This window comes from Gallinula chloropus (genome assembly GCF_964237585.1).
Source record: "Gallinula chloropus genome assembly, chromosome: 1".
NCBI lineage: Eukaryota > Metazoa > Chordata > Aves > Gruiformes > Rallidae > Gallinula > Gallinula chloropus.
In genome coordinates this window covers 114,498,181-114,518,801 of record NC_140085.1, presented here as the reverse complement: position 1 = coordinate 114,518,801, position 20,621 = coordinate 114,498,181, and the positions used below count along the sequence as shown (strand labels likewise).

The window sequence follows — 20,621 nt, the reverse complement described above, 5'->3', positions numbered from 1 at the left end:
TTATTTTCTCTCCAGAAGGCTTTTGTTGTTGAGAACAGCATACTCCAAACTGGGAGAGGAGACCAAAAACCTAAATTGGGGTTTTATTTATTTAATTTTTTAAAGTGAAATAATATGTAAGCTTCCTTGTATTCCTGCTGCCTTTGTCTGAGCTAGTCAAATTGCCTATGTGGCAAACAACTCATCTACTGCATTGGATTACAGTCGGTAAATCCTGTGTATCATTTTTTGCCTTTTGATGTATATCCTCAGTCCCTAATATTTGCTACATTATGGTCAACAATACAAATGTAACCTGTTGGAGGTAACACCGTAATTTGCCTTATGTTTCAATCTGTTTTAAAACTTATGTATTGGGAAGACTCATAGGCCCTGTGTTGCTTGCAAACAACTGCTATTCTGCTTGTAATGTAACATAAAGCTCTGGTTAACTTGTTTGCTCTACAGATACTGCGTGTATTACAGTTTGGTTGCCATATCTTTTTTTCAGATTGCTATGAAGGCCCTTTATTGTCAGCAGAATTCACCTGGAGAGGAAATTACATTTGTCTTCCAGGAAAGAGTGAGTTCCAGTCATAATAGCACTATTAATCGTTCAGTAGAAGAGAATGCAACTGAAGGCTACAAGGGAATTAAAACACCTAACTTTTCTGTAGACTTAAAAAAGAACTATGTAATCCTTACACATACAGGCAGGTAAATGAAAGTAGGGGGGGTGTATTTTACCATTGTCATGCAACACTTGTCAAGACCAGTGCTAGATTTCTCTGTACCATTTTGGTGTCTATATTTAAAAAACCCAAGTTTTGCAGGTGTAACAAATGAACCCTGAGTTCATATGGATTTGTGTTTCCGGATTGGATTTTCTGGTCATTGAAAAAGCAGAAATATAGCTTGAGAAATTTATTGTGTTTGGAGTGTGCCTACTGTTATTTTCTTGCCTCTTGTGAGTTCTTTGCCCCTAACGGGGGTTGAGATCCAGTGCAGCCTTTTTCTCAGAGGCACTGAAAAGTCTTTATTTAGCTATCTATTTCCCTACAACTTAAAGGAACAATAGGGAGACAAATATTTCTCTGTCAAATTTAGCTGAAACTGTAGTGATAAAGTGCCTTTGTTGGTTTGATGTAAACATTAATTGGCTAAGCACATACATGTAAGCTTGTGGCATAAGTCGAACACAGGATGTCAGTGGGTGTATATTGATGCAGCATTGGATGTCTGAAATGTAGAAAAGCACTTAATGTGGTTTGGGAGCAGGCTGTGAACCTATGTTAAATATCTTACAGGTACAAAATAAATTACTGTAGTTACCCATGTACACCTGTGTGATACAGATACCTAAATATACCTGTGGATGTTACCTATGTAATACAGGTACCTAAATATCCCTATAAGCTATTCATCAAAATGAAAACATATAGTACTAGTGAAAATCTTGCTTGAGCAGCTGCAAAGCCCCAGTCATGAAGCACATCTAATGAACTGCCTGAAGGAAAGGATGCAATGACATGGGTGATTCTGATACAACCAAGGTGCATATTAACGGAGCAGTCTTAGGTATACTTAAACTGATTGTGAAATTGTGCCTTGCTGAAAAGGTTTACTCACCTTCCAGTGGTGCGTTCTTGTTCTTCTGTGTAATGGTGTATTAGTCATGGAGCTGTAAAATAAGATGGATCGTTTTACTTACCCAGGTGGAAACTAGTAATTTGTTACAAGTTAGTTCACATCATTAGCTCCATGATTGCTGTCTAACACAGCGAAGGGGATGGGAATATGTAGATGCTGGCAACAGGTGAGCCAAACTACTTTGGTAAGTTCTTAATAGGTAAACTAAAGCAGATCTTGAAATGTCACTTCCTCTGCATAGACTTTGTCTGTCTACTTGACTATTTAAAGCTCTTCAGACAGGACCTGTACTGGTTCTGTAGGTGTCCGTGTAATGACCAGCACTATGGAATCCTCATCTTTGGAAACAAATATTGAAAAAAGTGAGGAAAAGGAAAGCTTTTTGGCTGAGGAGACTTTAATAGAATAGAAGGTGCATAACAAAAAGCTGGTGGCTTTCCATAGCAAACCTTCCTTAGTTGGTGCTTGGTCAGTTCCTAATAATGACATGTTTAAATTACGAAGGCAGGAGCCAGTTACTAGCACAAACATTTAATCCTCTCTTTTTGATGGGTTTTTCGTTTGTTGTTTTGTTTGGGTGTTTTTTTCCTAAACAAGAGATGTGGAACTCATATAGTTTAACAGCTTACTGGCTTTTCTGTTTTGTGGAACAAAGAATGAGAACCCATTTTAGTTTGTTTGAGGAGCAGGAGGTCATCCTGACTGGCAAAATGCCTTGAGGTTTTAAAGGAACAGCATGTGTTTAACTCAACAGGGGTGAGAAAAAGTTCAGCTCAATATTCCTTGGACAGAGGTTACTGTTTCTGTTGCTAAGCTGAGGAGAAAAGCAACAGCTGTTTTAAAAAAAAATATCAAATCTTAAACACTTAAGAATGTATCTTAACTTCAGAAGCAGAAACAAAGCACTCTCAGGACTTTCTGGTGTTTCGCTTCCAATTCCAACAGACATCTATGCTGCAGGCCACAGTATAACATGGAATACACAATTTTGCCTCCAGTACCTGGAGGCTAGCTCTTCAACAGCTGTGTGGATTTCACAGTCTAGAACTCAACTAATTTAATAGCTTAAAGTAGTAGTGCTCAACTACTTAAAATAATTTCAGGTACCAATCCCAAAAGCAAAAGTTGGAATAGTGAGGAATGGCTTCATTAGTAGAATGATTTTATATGTGAGATAGCCATCATATGTGGGACATAACACCAATTCTTATCAGTGCTATTTCTTTGATATCATCTGGACTACTTGAATATTTACCTCAGTAAATATGTCAGTGCAGTATGTCAGTCAGTTGTATCAAAATAATGTTATTTCTCCATCACTCTTGCAACTTAATTTTAGTATTAAAGATCTGCTTCCTTCTATTTGTTAGACAGACCCATGATGATAATTACAGACTAAAGTTGTTTCAGATAAGGGTGTGGTATTTAACTTGCAGGGGGAAAACAAACAAACAAACAAATAAACCCAGCAAAAAACCCCAGAACAATGACGTCACTGTCTTTTGAGGTTTCTTGCAGTGGTCAGTTTGTAATAGTAGTATATATGTAATCAAAATGGTGCTGTAAATCCATTGTGATATCAGTTCCCTTTTCATTGAAAAAAAAAAAAAAGTCTTGGTCTGACTACAGAACAACATAAAACAGAGACTCTGGAATAGTGTTTTCAGGAGCTTGAGAGGATCTTACTAGCACGTTCATGTTGCATTGTTTAATGTAACATCTGTAACTTTGTCCTAGGAAAACCTTCCTCCTACAAGAGACAATGATGTGAAAGTACAAGTTAGAGCCTGTGCGCTGAGCTGGATAGATACAGAGGTATTTGCTTATTTTTTTTATATAAAACCTAGAGGTGTTTACAGTTTCTGTTGAAGATCTAAGCCAGGGCCTTAGCTGGTAATTGGCACAGTTCCATTTATGCCATCTGAGGATATGGCTTTGTTGCTGACAAAGACGGCACAGGATTGATGTGGTATTCTTGCATATCTCTTCAAATAAAAAACACCTGTAATTTGATTCCTAATTTATGGGGAAAGATCAGTTGTCATTTGTGAGTTCTCATGTAGTAAATCCCTTTTATCATCCTCTGCATACTGATTTTAAGTCATAGTTTGGCTTGCCTGTTAATAAGTCTTTTTATTTTTTTATAAGATTCTAAATTTAAATACAGAAAATCAGTGCAGAAGTTTTAATATTAAATAAAGGAGCCTGTGTACTTTTTTCCCTTCCAGATAACATTTTGGTAAAGTCCCAACTTTCTTACTGTAAATATCAAACACTGTAAGATGATAATAAATATGCAAACTTTGAGCTTTAGTTGCTGTAACCATTATTTTAATTTAGCTTTTGTCAGAAATAAAACTGGAGAAGGAGCTTCTACCTGTTGGCCGAGAAATTTCTGGAGTTGTATTGGAAGGTAAGTAAGTATAATTGTCTTTTGAGGGTATGGAGCAGGAATTAAGGGTCTGGTAAGAAGAATACATGCTGTTTGTACAATACACCTTTCTTAATGAGACTTCCCCTAAGTCAGTTATGATACTGAAGTGAAAGTTCAAAAAGGAAATGAACTTTAACTCCGGCATATCTGTTCAGAGTTAAAAAGAAATCTTTTATCAGCAGCTCAGCAGCTTTCTAGATAAAATGCACTACTACCTGCCTGTGCTAAAACAATCTTTAATCGATTTGTAAAAACCATTTGTTGGAATAGTGAAGACAAAATAGGATATAGGAATTTCGCCAGTGTTTCACTGACATCCCTTTGATGCATAGTTTAAAGCCTGGGTCTTTCAAACACATACATGTGTGTGTGCTTGCATGTAACTGGGGATGGATGACAAAATTAAGTGAATTAAACATTAGCTTTTGATATGTGCATATTTAATAGATTTTTTTTATTATTAGCAGCGTGTATTTTTGGTTTGGTGAGCTAATGGTAAACAGTGTTTTCAAATGCATGTTTACTTTCAGCTATAAACATTTATCTTTATACCTTCTTTCCTCTTTCTCATGTGTTCTTTGTGAGTTGGAAGAAAGGTGACCTTTTTTCAGCCAGATGATGAAGTGGTGGGTAAGTTAATGCTTGTTTACTTGAGCGACTCAAGCAATTAGTAATCTTTTTCTAATGAACAGCTGAGGTTATAATCGTTGCTAGAGCTACAATTAGACATATTTGCAAAGATTCAACTACTGTCCCATGAATAAACTCGTATAAATGAGAATTCTAAAAGTGTTCTCACAAGGAAGTGTTTTTGGTAATAAGAATGGCAGTTCAGGTCATCGTCCTACTGCATTCACCAACTCTAAGAATATACACGTGGGTCCAATTAGCCACGTGGAGTCAACGCTCTAAAGGCAGCCATCTGAATATATACACAATTAGTTGTATTTATAACACCATCTCGATGTAGTTAATATGTATCTTTGGGTGTTTGTGGATTATACCATGCCTAGGCTCATATCTCCTGCCTTCCTGAGGGTGAGAGAAAATATTTATTTTAAACTGCTAGCGAAGCAGCATACTGAAAACTGTTCAGTTTCTTCTACATCATGTCAGAACATTTTATATCATGTCCCCAAATATAAAATTGTCATTAAAACCAGTTCTACTTGAATTTTACAAGAAAGGCTGCCCTCCCCTCGAAGTGTATAGTCCCAGTAATACTCCTTACAGAGTTTAACAATAATAATAGGGCAATATGGTTCTTACTTATGAATCTATTCTTTTTCATGTAAGAATAGTACTGCACTCACTGGAAGTACTTGGGGTGTTAAATCATTCATAAAACCATACCAAGAATTGTTTCTTGCTTTAAAGAAGGATCAGGAAAACTTTCAGTCTTCCAGAGGAGATTTCTTTGTCATAGAATGTATTCTCTTACACATAATCATAGAATCGTTTGTTTGAGATACTTTTTTGACTTCCTGTCAAAATTATGGTTGGTTTTACTTGTTGATCTTGGAATCTTTTAACACTCAATTCTGCCATATTCCTCCTTATAATAGGTGCAGGGAAAGAATATTGAGAGTTAAATTGTCCACAAATGCTTGGAGAAATGAACAAAATATAAACATACCTGCTTAGATATACTGGTGATTAGCCAGTTTGCATGTCTGTTCTCCCACATGCTATTACTGAGTACACAAATAAGCAATGCATGAAGGCCCTACACTATGTGGAGTATTTCTGACAAGTGAAAAAATCTAATTTTGTGCTTGTATCAAATCTTTGTTGTGTATAGCATACATAAAATAAAGGTACATACTTCATGTTGGAGCTTCTGTAAGCATTATGAGGTGTCCTAAGGGGCAAGGTTCTTTAAGATGCCATATATCTTTCCCTCAGTGTAAGGGTCATGTTTTTATGAATGGTTTTAGAGACCCTGAAATCAATGTGAGCTGACAGAAATGTATAATGACTCCTTGGAGGCTGTCTTGAGTGTTAAGAGATAATGTGACTTGTTCCTGAACTTTTGCGTCTGTCAAGAAAATGAATGTCTTCATGTATTATTCATCCTGCGTTTAACATCTCGCCACAGAGAACGCAAGAATGCAAACTAGTGTAGGTGCCAAGGCTATTTTAGTTTACTATAAGGAAATTTTTCTGAACATCTGAAATAGGGTCTTCTATTAATCATCAAAATCTGAATGATATTTTGGGATAGAGGAGTTATCTTAGGGATGTTCTTTCATACATGCTTATGTTGTGTACGCTAAGCTGAAAGATTAGATGAAGACTTAAGTTATGAAAGTCAGACAGAATTGGTATGTTGTAAGAAAGTGTGTTCTCTTCTGAGACTTTTGCCCCTCCTGCATTATTTCCTAATTGTGCAATAGCTGCTGTGGATAGCTGCTTTTGACGTTTTATTATGATACTGTAGATAAACTCTTGAGACATCTGCAGAGGTATAGAAGCACTGTAGGGTAACCATTTTTTTTAATGGCAATTGCGAAAGATTGGAAATAGCAGCAGAATTTCCTGAGGATGTTAAGCTAAAGCCCTTGCTTTGGTCTGAATGGGGCATAAAGCTTGGATGGGAGAGGGAAGAAATTACTGTTTTACCAATGATAGAGGGTACCTATCTTCAGAAGACTGATTGGATGCCAGAAGTAACTGTTGGTAAATCTTTCCTTCTTTGTTAGGCTCAGCCCAGAGTAGAAACAGGACCACTCTGATCAGAGTGAGAGCAGTGTGAAAGGAGTTCGGCCATAACTGGACAAAAATTAAACTTGCCATGATACAAGGCACTCAGTAATGTCTCTGTTCTTTTTCTCCCCCAACCCAGGTGCTGTCTGGAGCACCTCTGGAACAGTCTTGTGCACTGTGCCCGTAGAGATGACAGGCTGTTACCATGCCACACCCTCCCTAAATTTTCTTAACCCGCCATAAACCTGAGAAGAGGACAACTGAGCCACCAACCAAGTGGGACTAGCAATTTCACTATGAATCATAGAATTGTAGGGGTTGGAAGGGACCTCGAGAGATCATCAGGTCCAACCCCCCTGCCAAAGCAGCTCCCTAGGACATATCACTCAGATAGGCATCCATATGGGTCTTGAATATCTCCAGAGATGGAGACTCCACCACCCCCCTGGGCAGCCTGTCCCAGGGCTCTGTCACCCTCACTGGGAAAAAGTTTTTCCACATGTTGGTGCAGAACTTCCTGTGCCCCAACTTGCAGCCATTGCCCCTTGTCCTATCTCCACAGAGACATTTTTTTGGCTATAATATATACTTGTTTGGGATTAAAGATCTGTGTTCAATTTTGTTTTAGGAATTTTGCCCCTGGATTCTGAAGAGTCTGGTCTTTGTGAAGTTATTCTAGTTCATGAACATTGTTTGGGTATGTAGTTCATATATTTTGCTAATATTTACATTTACTGTATCTTTAGATGTTTCTAATAGGGAGCTAATTGACTTGGATGTCTGGCAAACTTGTTCTCTACAGCAACATTCATTCTGCCTCCTCCACCTGTTCATAGAAGCTTTGAATACTACGTGCTCTCAAAGGCTTTTCCTTTGCCCTTATTTAATGGGTTAATGTTTTGTCTTGACCACACAAGCTGACTTTTTCTTTTTTTCCCTTCTAACTTCCCTTTTTGTTGCTTCGTTGTCTTTCTACTTTTTCCTTGCCTCACGTGTCACAAAATTAAATTTGCTTTTTTCCTCACTCAATCCAGGAATATCATTGGGATAAAATGAGTAGACTAGAAGCTGGAGAAAGGAATTTTCAGGGAATGAGAATCAAAGAAAAGCTAGTATTGAAACTATCTTTTCAATTATTATGAGTTTCTGGTTTCCCTTTTTTGGGCATAGAGGGATTTAATATGTAGAATACATGTGGGAATCTGTGCTTCTCCCAAAAGTTTCGTTTATTCTGAGCAAACTACTCTTTTTCTCAATGTAGTTTGTGTTGTGTTTCTGTGACTACCCGTTAATTCAACCTGCGTAGTTATGAGGCGACTCCTTTAAATTTGTTTATACCAAAACTGAATCCCTGTTTTGACCGCGTAAAATGTGGTAAAATATCCTCTCCATGGCAGCTTTATTTTTTTTTACAGAGATAAGAGGTAAATAAGTGTTGTTTATGTTCACTTGTTCGAAGATGAAATCTTCCTGACTAACTAGGACAGTTTTTGCAAAATAAGTGATGGACTCATGGAGATGAAAAAATAAGGTTTATTCTTTATAATGCTTGGAAGTACAAATAAAGCAAACTGAAATTGAGAGGTCTGTGCTGGCTTATCACTATTTATGGTAACTATAGGCAGAGAATACTTCTGTCTTTGTATCACCTTCAGTAGCTTACAGTGTGCAAAGTGGTATGAACTGCTGCACAAAGTGATGATGATGATGATGGTCCCTAGAATATTTTGCCAGCAGACTGATAAACAATACCAGCGTAACACATTGCTTATGCTGGTTTATAGCTTCCCCGATTCAGGCTAAACTGCCAATTCTTACACTTACAAACTTTCCCATTCTTTTTCCTTTCTAGTGTGCCTCAGGAGGATTGTGCTTGCTTAGTTCAGTTCTTTGCTAGATTCTCAGCTGGGATACAATGATTTTCTAGCTTAGTATCAAGGTCTCTGCTAAAGCATTTAAATTGTTTACATTCAAAATGGTATTTAAACTTGTGATTTCTAGTTAACAGAGCACTTGATTAACATTACCTCCCCAGGCTTTTCAGTGTGTGGATAGAATGGGAAAACTCTTGAGCATCTTGTAGAGACAGAAAACAGAGATGGCAAATAATGTTATCTTGACCTTTATCTCTCTTGGTATGTGTTATAACCTCCGGAAGCTGTTTTTATGAACAGATTATAAAGTAGAGAAAGATAATTAGGAGCTCATGAGCTGGATTTCCCATGATACATTCTTTGTATCAGAATTATCTTTGTGAAGAGGAGAGGCCTTCTCAGATACTTTCTGTCAGGAGGCTATGGTAGGAACTGAGTCTCTTTTTCTTTTTTCATGTTTAAATACTGTATTTGTATTTGGACTTACTCACAAGAGTGCTGCAGAAGCAAACTTGATAATTCTTGGAATCACAATTGCCTTTTCCACTTTGATTCCATGTAGCTGACCTAACACTGCCATGAGCGACACTGGAATATTGCCTTTATGAAACAGGTCATAATTGTACATGTACATGATTTGACTTTTACAATTTTCTTTCATATTTTAGAAATGTATGAAGTCTAATAACTAATTCTGAGTGAAATGTCAGGGATTTGCTGCTTTGTCCCCCATCTGCTTTGTTTGGTGGTTGTTTGTTCTTTCTTTCCCCCAACCTTAGTTCGTAAACCAGAAAAAGTTTGCTGGGTTGAAGCAGCCGGGACTGTTCGTGATGGTGTCCGTGCATACACAGCTCTGCACTACCTTTCCCAAGTTTCTCCTGGAAAAACTGTCCTTGTAATGGATGGAGCAAGTGTAGGTAACAACTGTGCAATAGTAACAATTACGGAACAGAAAGATCACCTCTGCCGCAAATATCTGTCTTATCAGCAGAACAGTTGGATTCCTTACAACATACTAAACTTACCAAGCCTTGTATTCTATGCCTGGCAGCACCCTTAACGTAATGGATTAATAGGAAAGCCCCTCCCACCTAAGATTCCGAGCTAAGAATACAGTTGTTCACACATTGTGTGGGTAGTGCAGGGAGGTAGTTCTGTTCTGTTGTTCCACGTTGACATGGTTTTACTCTAAGCCCTCAGGTGTAACTGGAGGAAAGTGCCTTAATTTTTTTATTCCCTTCCCACTGCTGCTTTTAAACTCCTTTTAGATATAAATAATCTCATTTGCGTTACTGCAGTCTTTGCTGCTAATGAAGATGTGGAACTTGCCTTGGCCAAGATTCATTAACATAAACACAGCTGGGGCTTTTTATCTTGGTAGTGCTTCTTCCTTCAACAACCAAGCAAGCCCAAAACTACAAGTCACAATGGCAGTTACAGTACTTACGTTACAGGAAGTAGAATCTGAGCTGGTTTGTTGAAGAGAACTAGTTAGTTACCAAAAATCAGTCCTAAGCTTTCCAGTCAATAAAAAGACTTTATTGACCTTTTGAATAGTAACAGATCTGTGAAAATTCAAATTCTTGGTTTAGGTGTGTTTTATTGAGGGAGTAAATTAATTTCTGGATAGCTTCCTGATTTCTGAATGTTCTTTGCAATACAATCTTTCTGAAATGGCATTAAATTTGATGCTGTAAATAAATTCATCTACATTTTTTCTTTTTCAGCCATTTGGTACAATAGCTATTCAGTTAGCACAACACAGAGGAGCTAAAGTAATCTCTACTGCATACAGTCTTGAAGATAAGCAGTACCTGGAGAGGCTTAGACCTCCTGTGGGTAAGTTATATTCAGTGCTAATGTTTCTCTAAAGAATGTCTCAAAATACATTTTTTTTTCCTTTTAGTCTAGAGACCTCACTTCAGTAACTGAAAACTGAAATACAAGTTTATAAATAGTGTAATTAAAGAGTTTTAATAGTTGATAGCCTGCACTCCATATGTATTTAATTTCTGGTTTATTTGTATTTAATGGTGGTTTTATTCTTTATTTGAATTGCAATGTCTCTGTGTTAGTACTTTCTGTCTCACATGATAACTGCTTGAGTGCTGGTTTTGGCTTAACTACTCCAGAAGCCTTTTCATGTTGAAAAATCATTGTCTGTGAACAAGAAGGAAGCGTTACTACATCACCAGTATCGCAGTGTGTAATCTAGGTATCTGAGCCAGAGTTCAGATGTAATCGTATACTGGAGATGCGGTATTCATCGGGCTCAAATTACCGCTAATAGTATTTTATCAAGCTGTGTGGGCAGCTCAGTTTCAAGTACTGTCATACCTGTAGCTAGATGTTCAAAGGCTTTGCATTTTCCTGGTTTCTAAGTCAGCTTTGCAATAGACATAATACTTACATTCATTGATGACTTCGTCCATTTCTTCTCTTTGATACTTAAGTTTTTGGTGGCTTTTCCTTCAAAGTAATGGTGCTGTTTGAACCATGGGAAAACACTCTGTGGAAGGTACTAACACCTTCCCGATCAATTTTTTTCTCATTTTGGTGCTGCAGAGTGAAGGAAAGTAGAATGTTTCTTTATTCAGACAGTTCTTTAAAAAAAGGATGGCATTGCAAAGTGCAGTTTGATTGCAATCTGTGATCTTAGCTGTACAGTGAACAGAAGATTAAAACTAGTGTCTCATCTCTCCTCCTCAACATGCAAAGACTGCCACAGTAAAATCACCAAGTTTATTTCCCAGCATATGATTTTTGTTGTCATTCAAAGAAGTTACGCATAAGAGTAGCCATGTCTCTTGTAAGAATGCCTTTGTGAGGAGAAAGCACTGTGTAGTCAGTTACCACATCTACATATATTATAGTTGCATCAATCAAAATGTATATGGGTTAGATGAGATCTGATTAAAAAGATAAAGTTGAGGTTAACTGTCCCTGACTGTGACTCCTTTCTCCTTTGTTGTTTTTGCATAGTAATACTGCTAGCAATCTTGGCTTTCCAAATGGAGAATCAGAGTGGTTTTCAAACCTCCTGTCCTCTTGGTGACTGTCTAAACCCAGGCATTGCTGATGGGCAGGTGCACATAGTATTGTCCTTGTGTTCTCCCTGCTGGCTCAAGAATAGTAAGCTAGCAGAGGGCTGAAATAAGCCAGAGAGCTGCTCTTTAGACACAGAGAGAACAGAGTTCTTGTCACTTTCAAATCCCTTCTGGCTCCCGAGAACAGAACTGGCAGTGGGAGCACAGAGACAACACAGTGTGCATGTGCGTTCTGGGGCTGCACGTTCACACACATCTGCGGCGTTGGGGAGTGATTCACTTCCAGCCTACCAAGTGAGCATTTAGCTCTTCCAGTAGTGGCTTTGGAGTGCTGATAATGCAGCAGGAAGCGGAGTGCTGTGCAGAGGTCATTGCACAACAGCAGGCAGAAAGACATTTTTGCTGCCTGACCTTAACAGTCTTCAACAGGGAACTGCAAAGTTTTGAGTTGGGAATGCAATCGTTTCTGTTAAGATCTGACAGACTTATTTCTCTAGGCTTTTTATATTACTTCTCCTTTTTTGCAGTGTCACAAAAAGCGCTATTTTTTCCTCTTACTTCAGAAGTCTTTTTTACTCTTTTCAGTAGGCATTGCAGTCACCAGAACATAAAGCATTTTTGTGAATGCTGTTGATTTGTAGAGGTTTGTTATGCCAGCTGTTACAGAGTGGAAGAGTAAATGCAAAAGACCTAAAGCTTTGTCTTGTAATAATTCTTTTTAACTTTATTAGCTCAGAAAGGACTTTGCAGTTAATTTTAGTATCATGGTTCTGACATTGGGTTGCTTGGCATATTTACCTTTTGCTGGAGTTTCTAAGTTATATTATAAAACAAATGCTGTAAGTAACCAAGTATAGATAGCTGAGCATACCTCAGGTGGCTTCTAATGGCTGTGGGTGGGGGCTTTTTCAGTTTTGTCCCTGTTCAGGGTGGGTTTTTCTGTCTAGGTTTTAGCAAGCAGCTATCAGTTGTCAATGAGCAGCAGTTTGTGTTATCAGTGTTCAGCATAACTGGCCTCTTCATTAAAAGGCTGAAATAGAAAGCTATTGCTTATATCACTCATGCATGTGGATAGGGGTGGAGTTTTATAAATGTTTGTGGAACAGAAACACTAGGGGAAAAATTCTAATTGCAACTTCAAATAAACACATAACCTGGATACAGCATTATAAGAGAAACAATTCGCGTATGAAAGCAAAAAGTCATCTTTTTTTGTGTTAGGGAGTGGGGGGGGTATTATTTTTTAATAAATAAGATTCTAGTGCCTGAAGTAGGCATTCCTGAATGTTTAAGAATTCATATTTAGACCAACAGAATGGGGTCTTTGCATGTCTTCAGTAATCTTTGGAGTAATATAATGATAGTATGAATGGGAATGGATTATAACAGATTTTGAAATTTTAATGCCCATATTTCACCTTAGAGACAGAATATTACATAAAGAATATGATGAGTTTCTCTTAGAGAACAGAAGGAAAAAAATCTAAATACACACATATATGTATTTCTTCTGTTGCCTAGGGTTCCCCCTTCTTGATTTTTGTTTGGTTTGCTGTTTGTGGTTTTACTCTTAAAACCAATATTGAGCTTTCAGTGGATATGTTCCTCAGAAGAACTCAGTGATTTCGTGGTTCTCTTGAGCATATTCAGGAATCCAAGCAGCAGATCTTTTGTGTGACAGTTTTTTAGTTCTCTAGCTTACTTTGCAAGAGTAAACTGTTAGTAAGTAGTGGAAAGACTGATATTTCTACTTCTCACCAACAGTGAAAGAAGAAAGGAATTGAAGCCTTTGTGCCAGTCAGAATAATGTTACTTTGGAAGTTGTGCAAGTCAGAGAAGAAGAAAATGAACTAATGTACAAATGTTTATGAGAAATGTTGCATAAATGACAAAGGAATGTAGAAAATTATAATATAATTTGGTGCTCAGCCTTTTCCATGGTTGAAATTGTTACAACATTTTTCTAGGAAGGAAATTGAGGGGCTTTTGATGAACACTGTTCAAGCTATTGTATGAAGTAACAAAACTGGAAATTTTTGCTAAATAGAAATCAGAAAATAGTCAAGCTGATAAAACTATTGGCATTCATTTGGATAGTTGGGCATTCAGTCTATTAAAACAGAAATAGTCTCAAAAAAGTGAAACTATTTACAGAAACTTTAAACTGTGTCAAGTTGCCATGTTAAGAAAAAACTTTTAACTTACTGACTGAAGAAACTAGTAAGAAAAGGATATTGTGTGGTTTTATTTGCATACAGGGAATGTGACTGTCATTAGATTAATGTGACCTCTGTATTAAATTACAACCATGTGTGTTCTCTTTAGCCAGATAATTTTACTTACGTGAAAAAAATTTAATCATTGACCTAAGAATTTGCATGCATGTTATGATTTGTTTGGAAGGGAAAAATCCCTACCTTACACATTAATTACATGTTTGTTAATATTCTTCTTAATGACCAGTTTCTTGCAATTTTTCTTCTCTCCTTCCTTCCCACCCCCTGTGATTAAATTCAAGAAGGCATACGGCAGCCTTTAGTGGGTAAGTACACGCTGCAGATTTGAGTTTAATCCATTATGCTTTTGAAATGTGCCTCCAAATTTATTTGATGATGTTTCAGTTACCATTTTGCTGACAAGTCTTTGGCCTGCTTAGTTTTGAAATGTTTGTTCTGCCTCATAATTGTGAAACGAAACTAAAAACTTCAGCTGCTACTCCTCTGTCCCAGTTATCCCTGATGTTGTGGTTTATCTTTGTGTAATCTTCTGTAAGAATCCTACCACAGACGAGAAGAGATGATGATTAGTGACTTTGAATTCAGAAGTATTTTGAGAGGAGATGTAAATACTTCCATCTAAATATTTATTTCATGACCCATAGAGCCATTTAGAGGTTAATATATTACTTTCTGTATGATGTTTTTAATAAGTAATGATGCTCCTAAGACTTCTTTTAAAGAGAAGATGGATATGATAAGATTAAAAGACTTGCTGGGTTCATAAGAAAAGTCGGTGCCTCATAAGTGACCTAATTTATTGTGTCTTTACATGTTTACTTCTGACTCACACTGGGAGACAGGACTCCATGCCAGAGAGAACAGGTTTTTATATCCCCCTCGGATGTGGAAGCAAGAAAAAAGGCCTCTGCAAGGGGCTGACAGGAAGTGTTGGGGTTCATGTAGAGTCAGGGAAGAAAGCTATGCTTGGGAAACTTTCCCAAAGCATTACTGCTCAGGTTATTTCATAGATAATTTGAAACTTGTGAGATGTGAAATAAGGTGTCTCCTTATCCTTTGGCTGCTCTTTTCTATGCTTCAGTAGTGTGGCTTGTCACATCAGAACTTGCTGTTTTTGAAGACGCTTTTGGACAGGAAGAAAAGCAAAGAATGAACTTAGAGAAGGATTTCTGCTTCTCACAGGAGCACGCTTTGCCTTTTTTGGCCTAAACAGACTCTTGAGTTTTACTTCTGTATTAAACTAATACAGATTTTTGGTGTTGATCTTGCATTGTATTGGAAAATGAAAAAAAAATGGCTAGGGTTTTTAATTTAGCTGCAAAATTGCTTGACTAGAGTCTTTGTTCTGCTCTGAATCTGAACTCTGCATCTTTACTGTAATTGACCAAATGTCCTGCTCTTTCTAGCTCGAGTGATAGATGTGTCCAATGGAAAGATAGATGTGGCAGAGAGTTGCTTGGAAGAAACCGGTGGCCTGGGAGTGGATATTGTTCTAGATGCCGGAGGTAACTGATGAAAATCCAGTCTTCAGAGCACCATTAGTGTTGGGGTTTTTGATTGTTATTTTCAAATAGCGTGGGTGGAGGCTGCATCACCTCCAACAGTTACGTTAAGTTGTATGTATCTTTACTCAACAAATCTCTGGAAGCAAGATCTCTGTAAGATCTCCTCATATCACCCTCTAGTGGAAGCTTCGAATACAGTTAAGCATCTGCTGTATTTGTCTGAATTTTTCCTCTATTTACAACTAAAAAGAAAAAAAAAAGTTTGAGGAGCAGAGCTGTGACATCTTTCTTTATGCTACCCTATGCTAATTCAAAAATTACACCATAATCACCAGTACCATCAGCCTATATTCTAAAACAGACCTAACAGTTGAAGTCTGAAGTTACAATTTTTAACTGAAATAATAGAAGCCTTCTTAGAGTGCCACTGAAACATGCTAAAAGAAATATATATTGAATTTCCTAAATCTTCTACTTTCTCAGCTACTCTCATGTAACTAACAGCACTATTTAATTATAGCGGTGTTGCCAGACAATCATCTTTGATTGTGCATGTCCGTGCATCTATATTGCAACTCAGTTGTACTTGAGGGCATAGGTCTGTAAAGAATCCCAAGATATGTGGGTTTCAGTACAGGAAGAGATGGACATTGCAATCAGAACAGAATTTTCTTCTGAGCTCCAACGATTTCTTTCTTCACCCTCCTCCCCAGTGAAATTATACAGTGCTGATGATGAATCAACTTCAAAATCACAGTTGCTGCCTCATAAGCATGATATCATTACCCTTCTTGGCATTGGGGGACACTGGATAACTACAGAAAAACATCTTCAGGTAAAGCTCCTGTGCCACTAAGTTAGTTTGTACTACAAGTATGTGTAGGGATGTGTCAGTGAGCTTCTGTGGTGGCTGAATGAACAGCGGGGAACCGGTAGCATCAGTTGTCACTGAAAGAAAACCTTCACATCCAGAAAATGGGAAGCATGCAGCATTAATAATAAATGGGGGGCAAAATAAATTTGGGACTGTCTTCTCTAAGATGATAGTACATTATGTGAATGGCTTGGCTATACTCACAAATTCTAAAGGTCTGTTTTGCTGGGCTCAGGGTATTAAATTGTTTGACAAGACAAAAATATCATTTAAAGCAGTAAATATTTCAAGTTTTAAGAATGGGCAGGGTGTGATTTTTTTTGTTTGTTTGTTTTATGTTGATGGTTAAAACCATCATTAAACATTTCTCTTTTTTTATATAGGAAAATGTAACTTACTAACACTTTCTCTCCATTTTTCTTTAAGCTGGATCCTCCAGATAGCTATTCCCTGTTTCTTAAAGGAGCCACAGTCTCCTTTCTGAATGATGAGGTATGGAATCTGTCCAATATACAGCAAGGGAAGTATCTCTATATCCTTTTGGTGGTCTGTCTGAATACTGGCTGCTAATATGAGCGGATGGAAATAGAACCAAAAAAAACAACTAAGAGAGTCTGCTGTACCCAGTCATGTAACCACAGGCATAAGGGTCAGCACAGTTAAGCATGCAGTGTAATGAAAATACAAGCTCATGGTTTAAGCTAGTCCCTGCATTCCTTCTAAATAAATGTCTTTACCTGTTCAGTTAAAAGCACTGCTGAAATAGAAAACACACATTCTGGAGAAAATGCAGCATTTTGGTTCAAGATTGAACCAATTAACTGATGATTTGATTCTCTAAGGTTTTATATTATGCATATGACATTTTGGAATTCTTCTTTATTTTTGGAGGCAGATGCATCATTTGTAAATCTTAAGGCAGTCAGTTAAACTATGAAAGCCAAAATATTTTGGCTTCATAACCTTTTCCTTACTTGCAACGTTATGTACATACAAAGTACTGATGAGGGTGTGGGGGGAGGAGGAGGAGGAGGAGGAATGCCTCCTTCGTCCGCATTACCAAAGTTTGGCCGTAAGCAGCTGGTCTCTGGGCTTCCCCCCTAGCATGGCAGTTTTCAGTGGGTCGCCTCAAGTAATGGAAGGTTTCCCTTCTTACAGCTTTAAGGACCCTCCCTGCTCTGCACTGCACTGCAGATTACAAGATCTGCTGAATCACTTTTGCAGTTTAGCAGAACAGCAGAGGCAGGTGAGGATTAAGTCATTACATTTGTGAAAAAAAACAACTGTGCTGCAAGGAAGCCCTCCCCTCCTCCACTAAACTGCAAAGGAGATTAGGCAAGGTCAGGCATGGTAAGGACCTATTTATGGGATGCAGGTTATCTCGGATCGGTTTATAGTTCAGTATTCTTGTTGAGTGCTTGCTGAGTAGCTATCCACATAGAAAAACTAGGCTGACAAAACAGTAGGGTTTCTTCCATTATCTCTTGGGGTACCCTTAATAACAACAGTACATTTGACTGCAACAGGCTTTAAAAGTTGAAAGGAAAAAAACCTGCCTTATGTGGGGTTTTTTTGGTATCCGTGTGTCTCGTGAAATTCTTGAGCATATGGGATTAATACGAGCTGAAGAAAATGCAAGGTGATTGCTTTTTTAAATGGCTTAAGCTTCAGGTATTAACTGGGTTGCTCTTAAAACGAAGGAAGGAATGGTATTTTTTGAGTTCCTTATAAAGACTAAATCCCCCCTCATCTGCTGCATCGTCATGAATGTTAGTCGTTAACTCAGAGATCCCTTACAGATGCACAGTGGTACACCAGGTACTTTGCTGCATTCCCAACTTCATTTTAATTCTTTACCTAGGTATCTGTATGAACAGTAGGGGTAGCTAACAGGTACCAAAGTCTGTGTCATCTTCGTTCAGCATCAAAAAAAGTGGAATTCCCATTCTGATTGACAGATGCAGCCCACGTTAGTACAACATTCATCAATCTTAACCCTTTTGCTTTATTTTTCAAAACTCTGTTTTCCATATTTCACCACAGCAAACTATTTTAGGAAAGGAGGTTTCTGATACATAACCAAGTGCATAAATCTGAGCTAAAGATTGGAATTAAGGTTCATTTCCATTTTGCCTTGATCCTGCTGGCTTTGTATGGATACAGGGCTCTTGCCAGCAAACACAGTGATAAAAAGATGTATCTGTATATAGGTTGTTACCTTGACAGTCCTCTTAGATACCCATCCTAGAAGATGTAATGGAGAAATTATCAAGCAGCGTTTTCAGGTGAGAGATGGGATTTTATTTTTCTTCTTCTTTTAATTCAGCATTAGGAGTAGAAAACTCTTGCCAGCACTGCGCTGCAAATTTACATTGGGATGCTCAGGAGAAGATGCCTTAGCAGAGTTTACATGGAGAGGCTTTACAGTCTATTTCTGTTCGTAATACAGCAGGCTAAGCACAAGCACAAGGCAACTGGATAAACCCTAGGACTATGCTGCATGTCAAAATTTAACAGTGGCAGCACATTCTTTCCTTAGTGGAGGAAGAGCTTGTATCTGGCTGCTCAGCAGCGTGTCTGATTGAGAAATGATGTTGGCTGTAAAAGACATTAGGTCTGTCTGGTACTTCTCTGAGAAAACTGACAGCTTCATTAGATGTGAAGACTCACATAATGAGGTGGGAATGGAAGATCCTTTATTTTAATGCAGGATAGCAGGAGTGCTGTCCAGCAAAAAGCCTCACAACCGCCTTCCCTCTGCCCCATAAGAAGGATATCTTTTAATTATCTTTTGTTTCCTGTTTGCCTTAGGGCTCTTCCTTCCTTCTGTGAACCCAAGAAAAGCTATAAAACTTCTGTTTAAGGAGTGAAGTTTACATAGTGAAAGTAAAGTCTCTAGCAGTAGTCCTGCAATATTTCTGTTGACCTGACCATGCTGTCCAAACACTTCTGACATACTGTTCTGTTTTAGGCCTCAGCTGGATGAACCAATCCCATTGTATGAAGCCAAAGTTTCTATGGAAATGGTTCAGAAGAATCAAGCAAGAAAAAGACAAGTCATCCAGTTCTGATACACATTTTCCTGATTTCTAAGCCTGTGGAAGATAAAGAAACGTAATGTATTTGAAAAGTAAATGAGTGTACCCTTCCAAATACTTCTGTAACCAGTATTGAAAGATCTTTTGTACCTCAGCACAAATGGTCTGTGAAGCTTGTGTGACTTCAGGGGTTTTTTTTGGGATCTACTTGAGCAGAATGTTGCCATCAGCAATTTCTAAAGAGGCAGTCTTGACGAACAAATCTTGTCTGTCCTGCCCCAGTTACAAATGTCAGCAAGATCTACAGGCAAACTCAGTTGCTGTTGGTTTTCAACCATAAGAAATTAAAGGGAGGGGTAAAAAAAAAATCTACTATTTTTTTATTAGTGCTCCCTTCTGCAGCCCCTAACCTTTATAATTTACCTTTTGCTTTTGACTGCATTGAGATTGAGCACTCTCTGTGGTACACTTAAGTCTTTAATCCATGTTTGAAATTCGTATTTAATTGAAAGGTAGGCAAACTCATCAGAATTGGCCAGGATGCTAGAGAGGAAGGATACAGTACTGACAGTAAGAGTTCTCCCCACAGCCATTACTCTTCATTTTAGCCAGCCAGGCAGTACACCTAGTAAATCTAGAGTCCATAAGCTGGTACGATCATGTCATTCAGATGTTTGAGGCAAACAGATGTGTCTTGTTACTCTAAGGATATCTTTCTGGTAAGATCTTCCTATGGTGTGCTGCACTTTCAGTTCCTCTCTTTTAACCACAGTCCTACGCCTAGCACAGCTCAAATCTGTTTATCCAACATTCTTCACCACTGTGAACCATGTGCAAATTTGCAGTAGGGAAGGAAATACTGTTTTTCTTTCTTCAAAGGCTGTGGCTTCCTACTTGCTCTTATTTGAGAGCAAAAGTATTCTGACCAGCTGTGCTATTCCTTTCTGCTGTGTGGATGGCTCAAACTGTGGTCACTAGTGCTTTAAACGAGTCTCAGAAGCTGGAGCATTTGGATGAAGATAGATTATCTAGAACCATGATTAATCTGTTTCTGTCATTCAGTAGATTTGTAGGTTCTTCATAAATGATGCAAGGGGACCCTATAAAAGCATGAGTCAGTCTTACTGCTATTGTGATGCAATGCAGGCTTAACAATATTAAGTGATGCTTTTATGCACGTGTTCACACGCGTGTCAAAAGCATGTGGAACTTGTGTTCGTTTGACATCTATTCTGAAGCTTTGCACCCAACTGCTTATTTTTACCTGATGTTTTTAG

At 37.9% G+C, this 20,621-nt stretch overlaps 1 protein-coding gene across 1 annotated transcript; it reads left to right on the top strand.

The window, feature by feature from the left end:
* Positions 1-496: 496 nt before the first annotated feature.
* Positions 497-19,377, top strand: CRYZL1 (crystallin zeta like 1; the record flags this gene model as incomplete). The annotated part of the gene is made up of 12 exons (XM_084275475.1): positions 497-562; positions 3,367-3,444; positions 3,970-4,042; positions 4,649-4,693; positions 7,398-7,466; positions 9,423-9,556; positions 10,371-10,482; positions 15,334-15,432; positions 16,146-16,267; positions 16,733-16,834; positions 18,542-18,591; positions 19,278-19,377. 12 exons carry the CDS (start codon positions 497-499, stop codon positions 19,375-19,377), a joined length of 1,050 nt encoding a protein of 349 aa, XP_084131601.1.
* Positions 19,378-20,621: the final 1,244 nt, after the last annotated feature.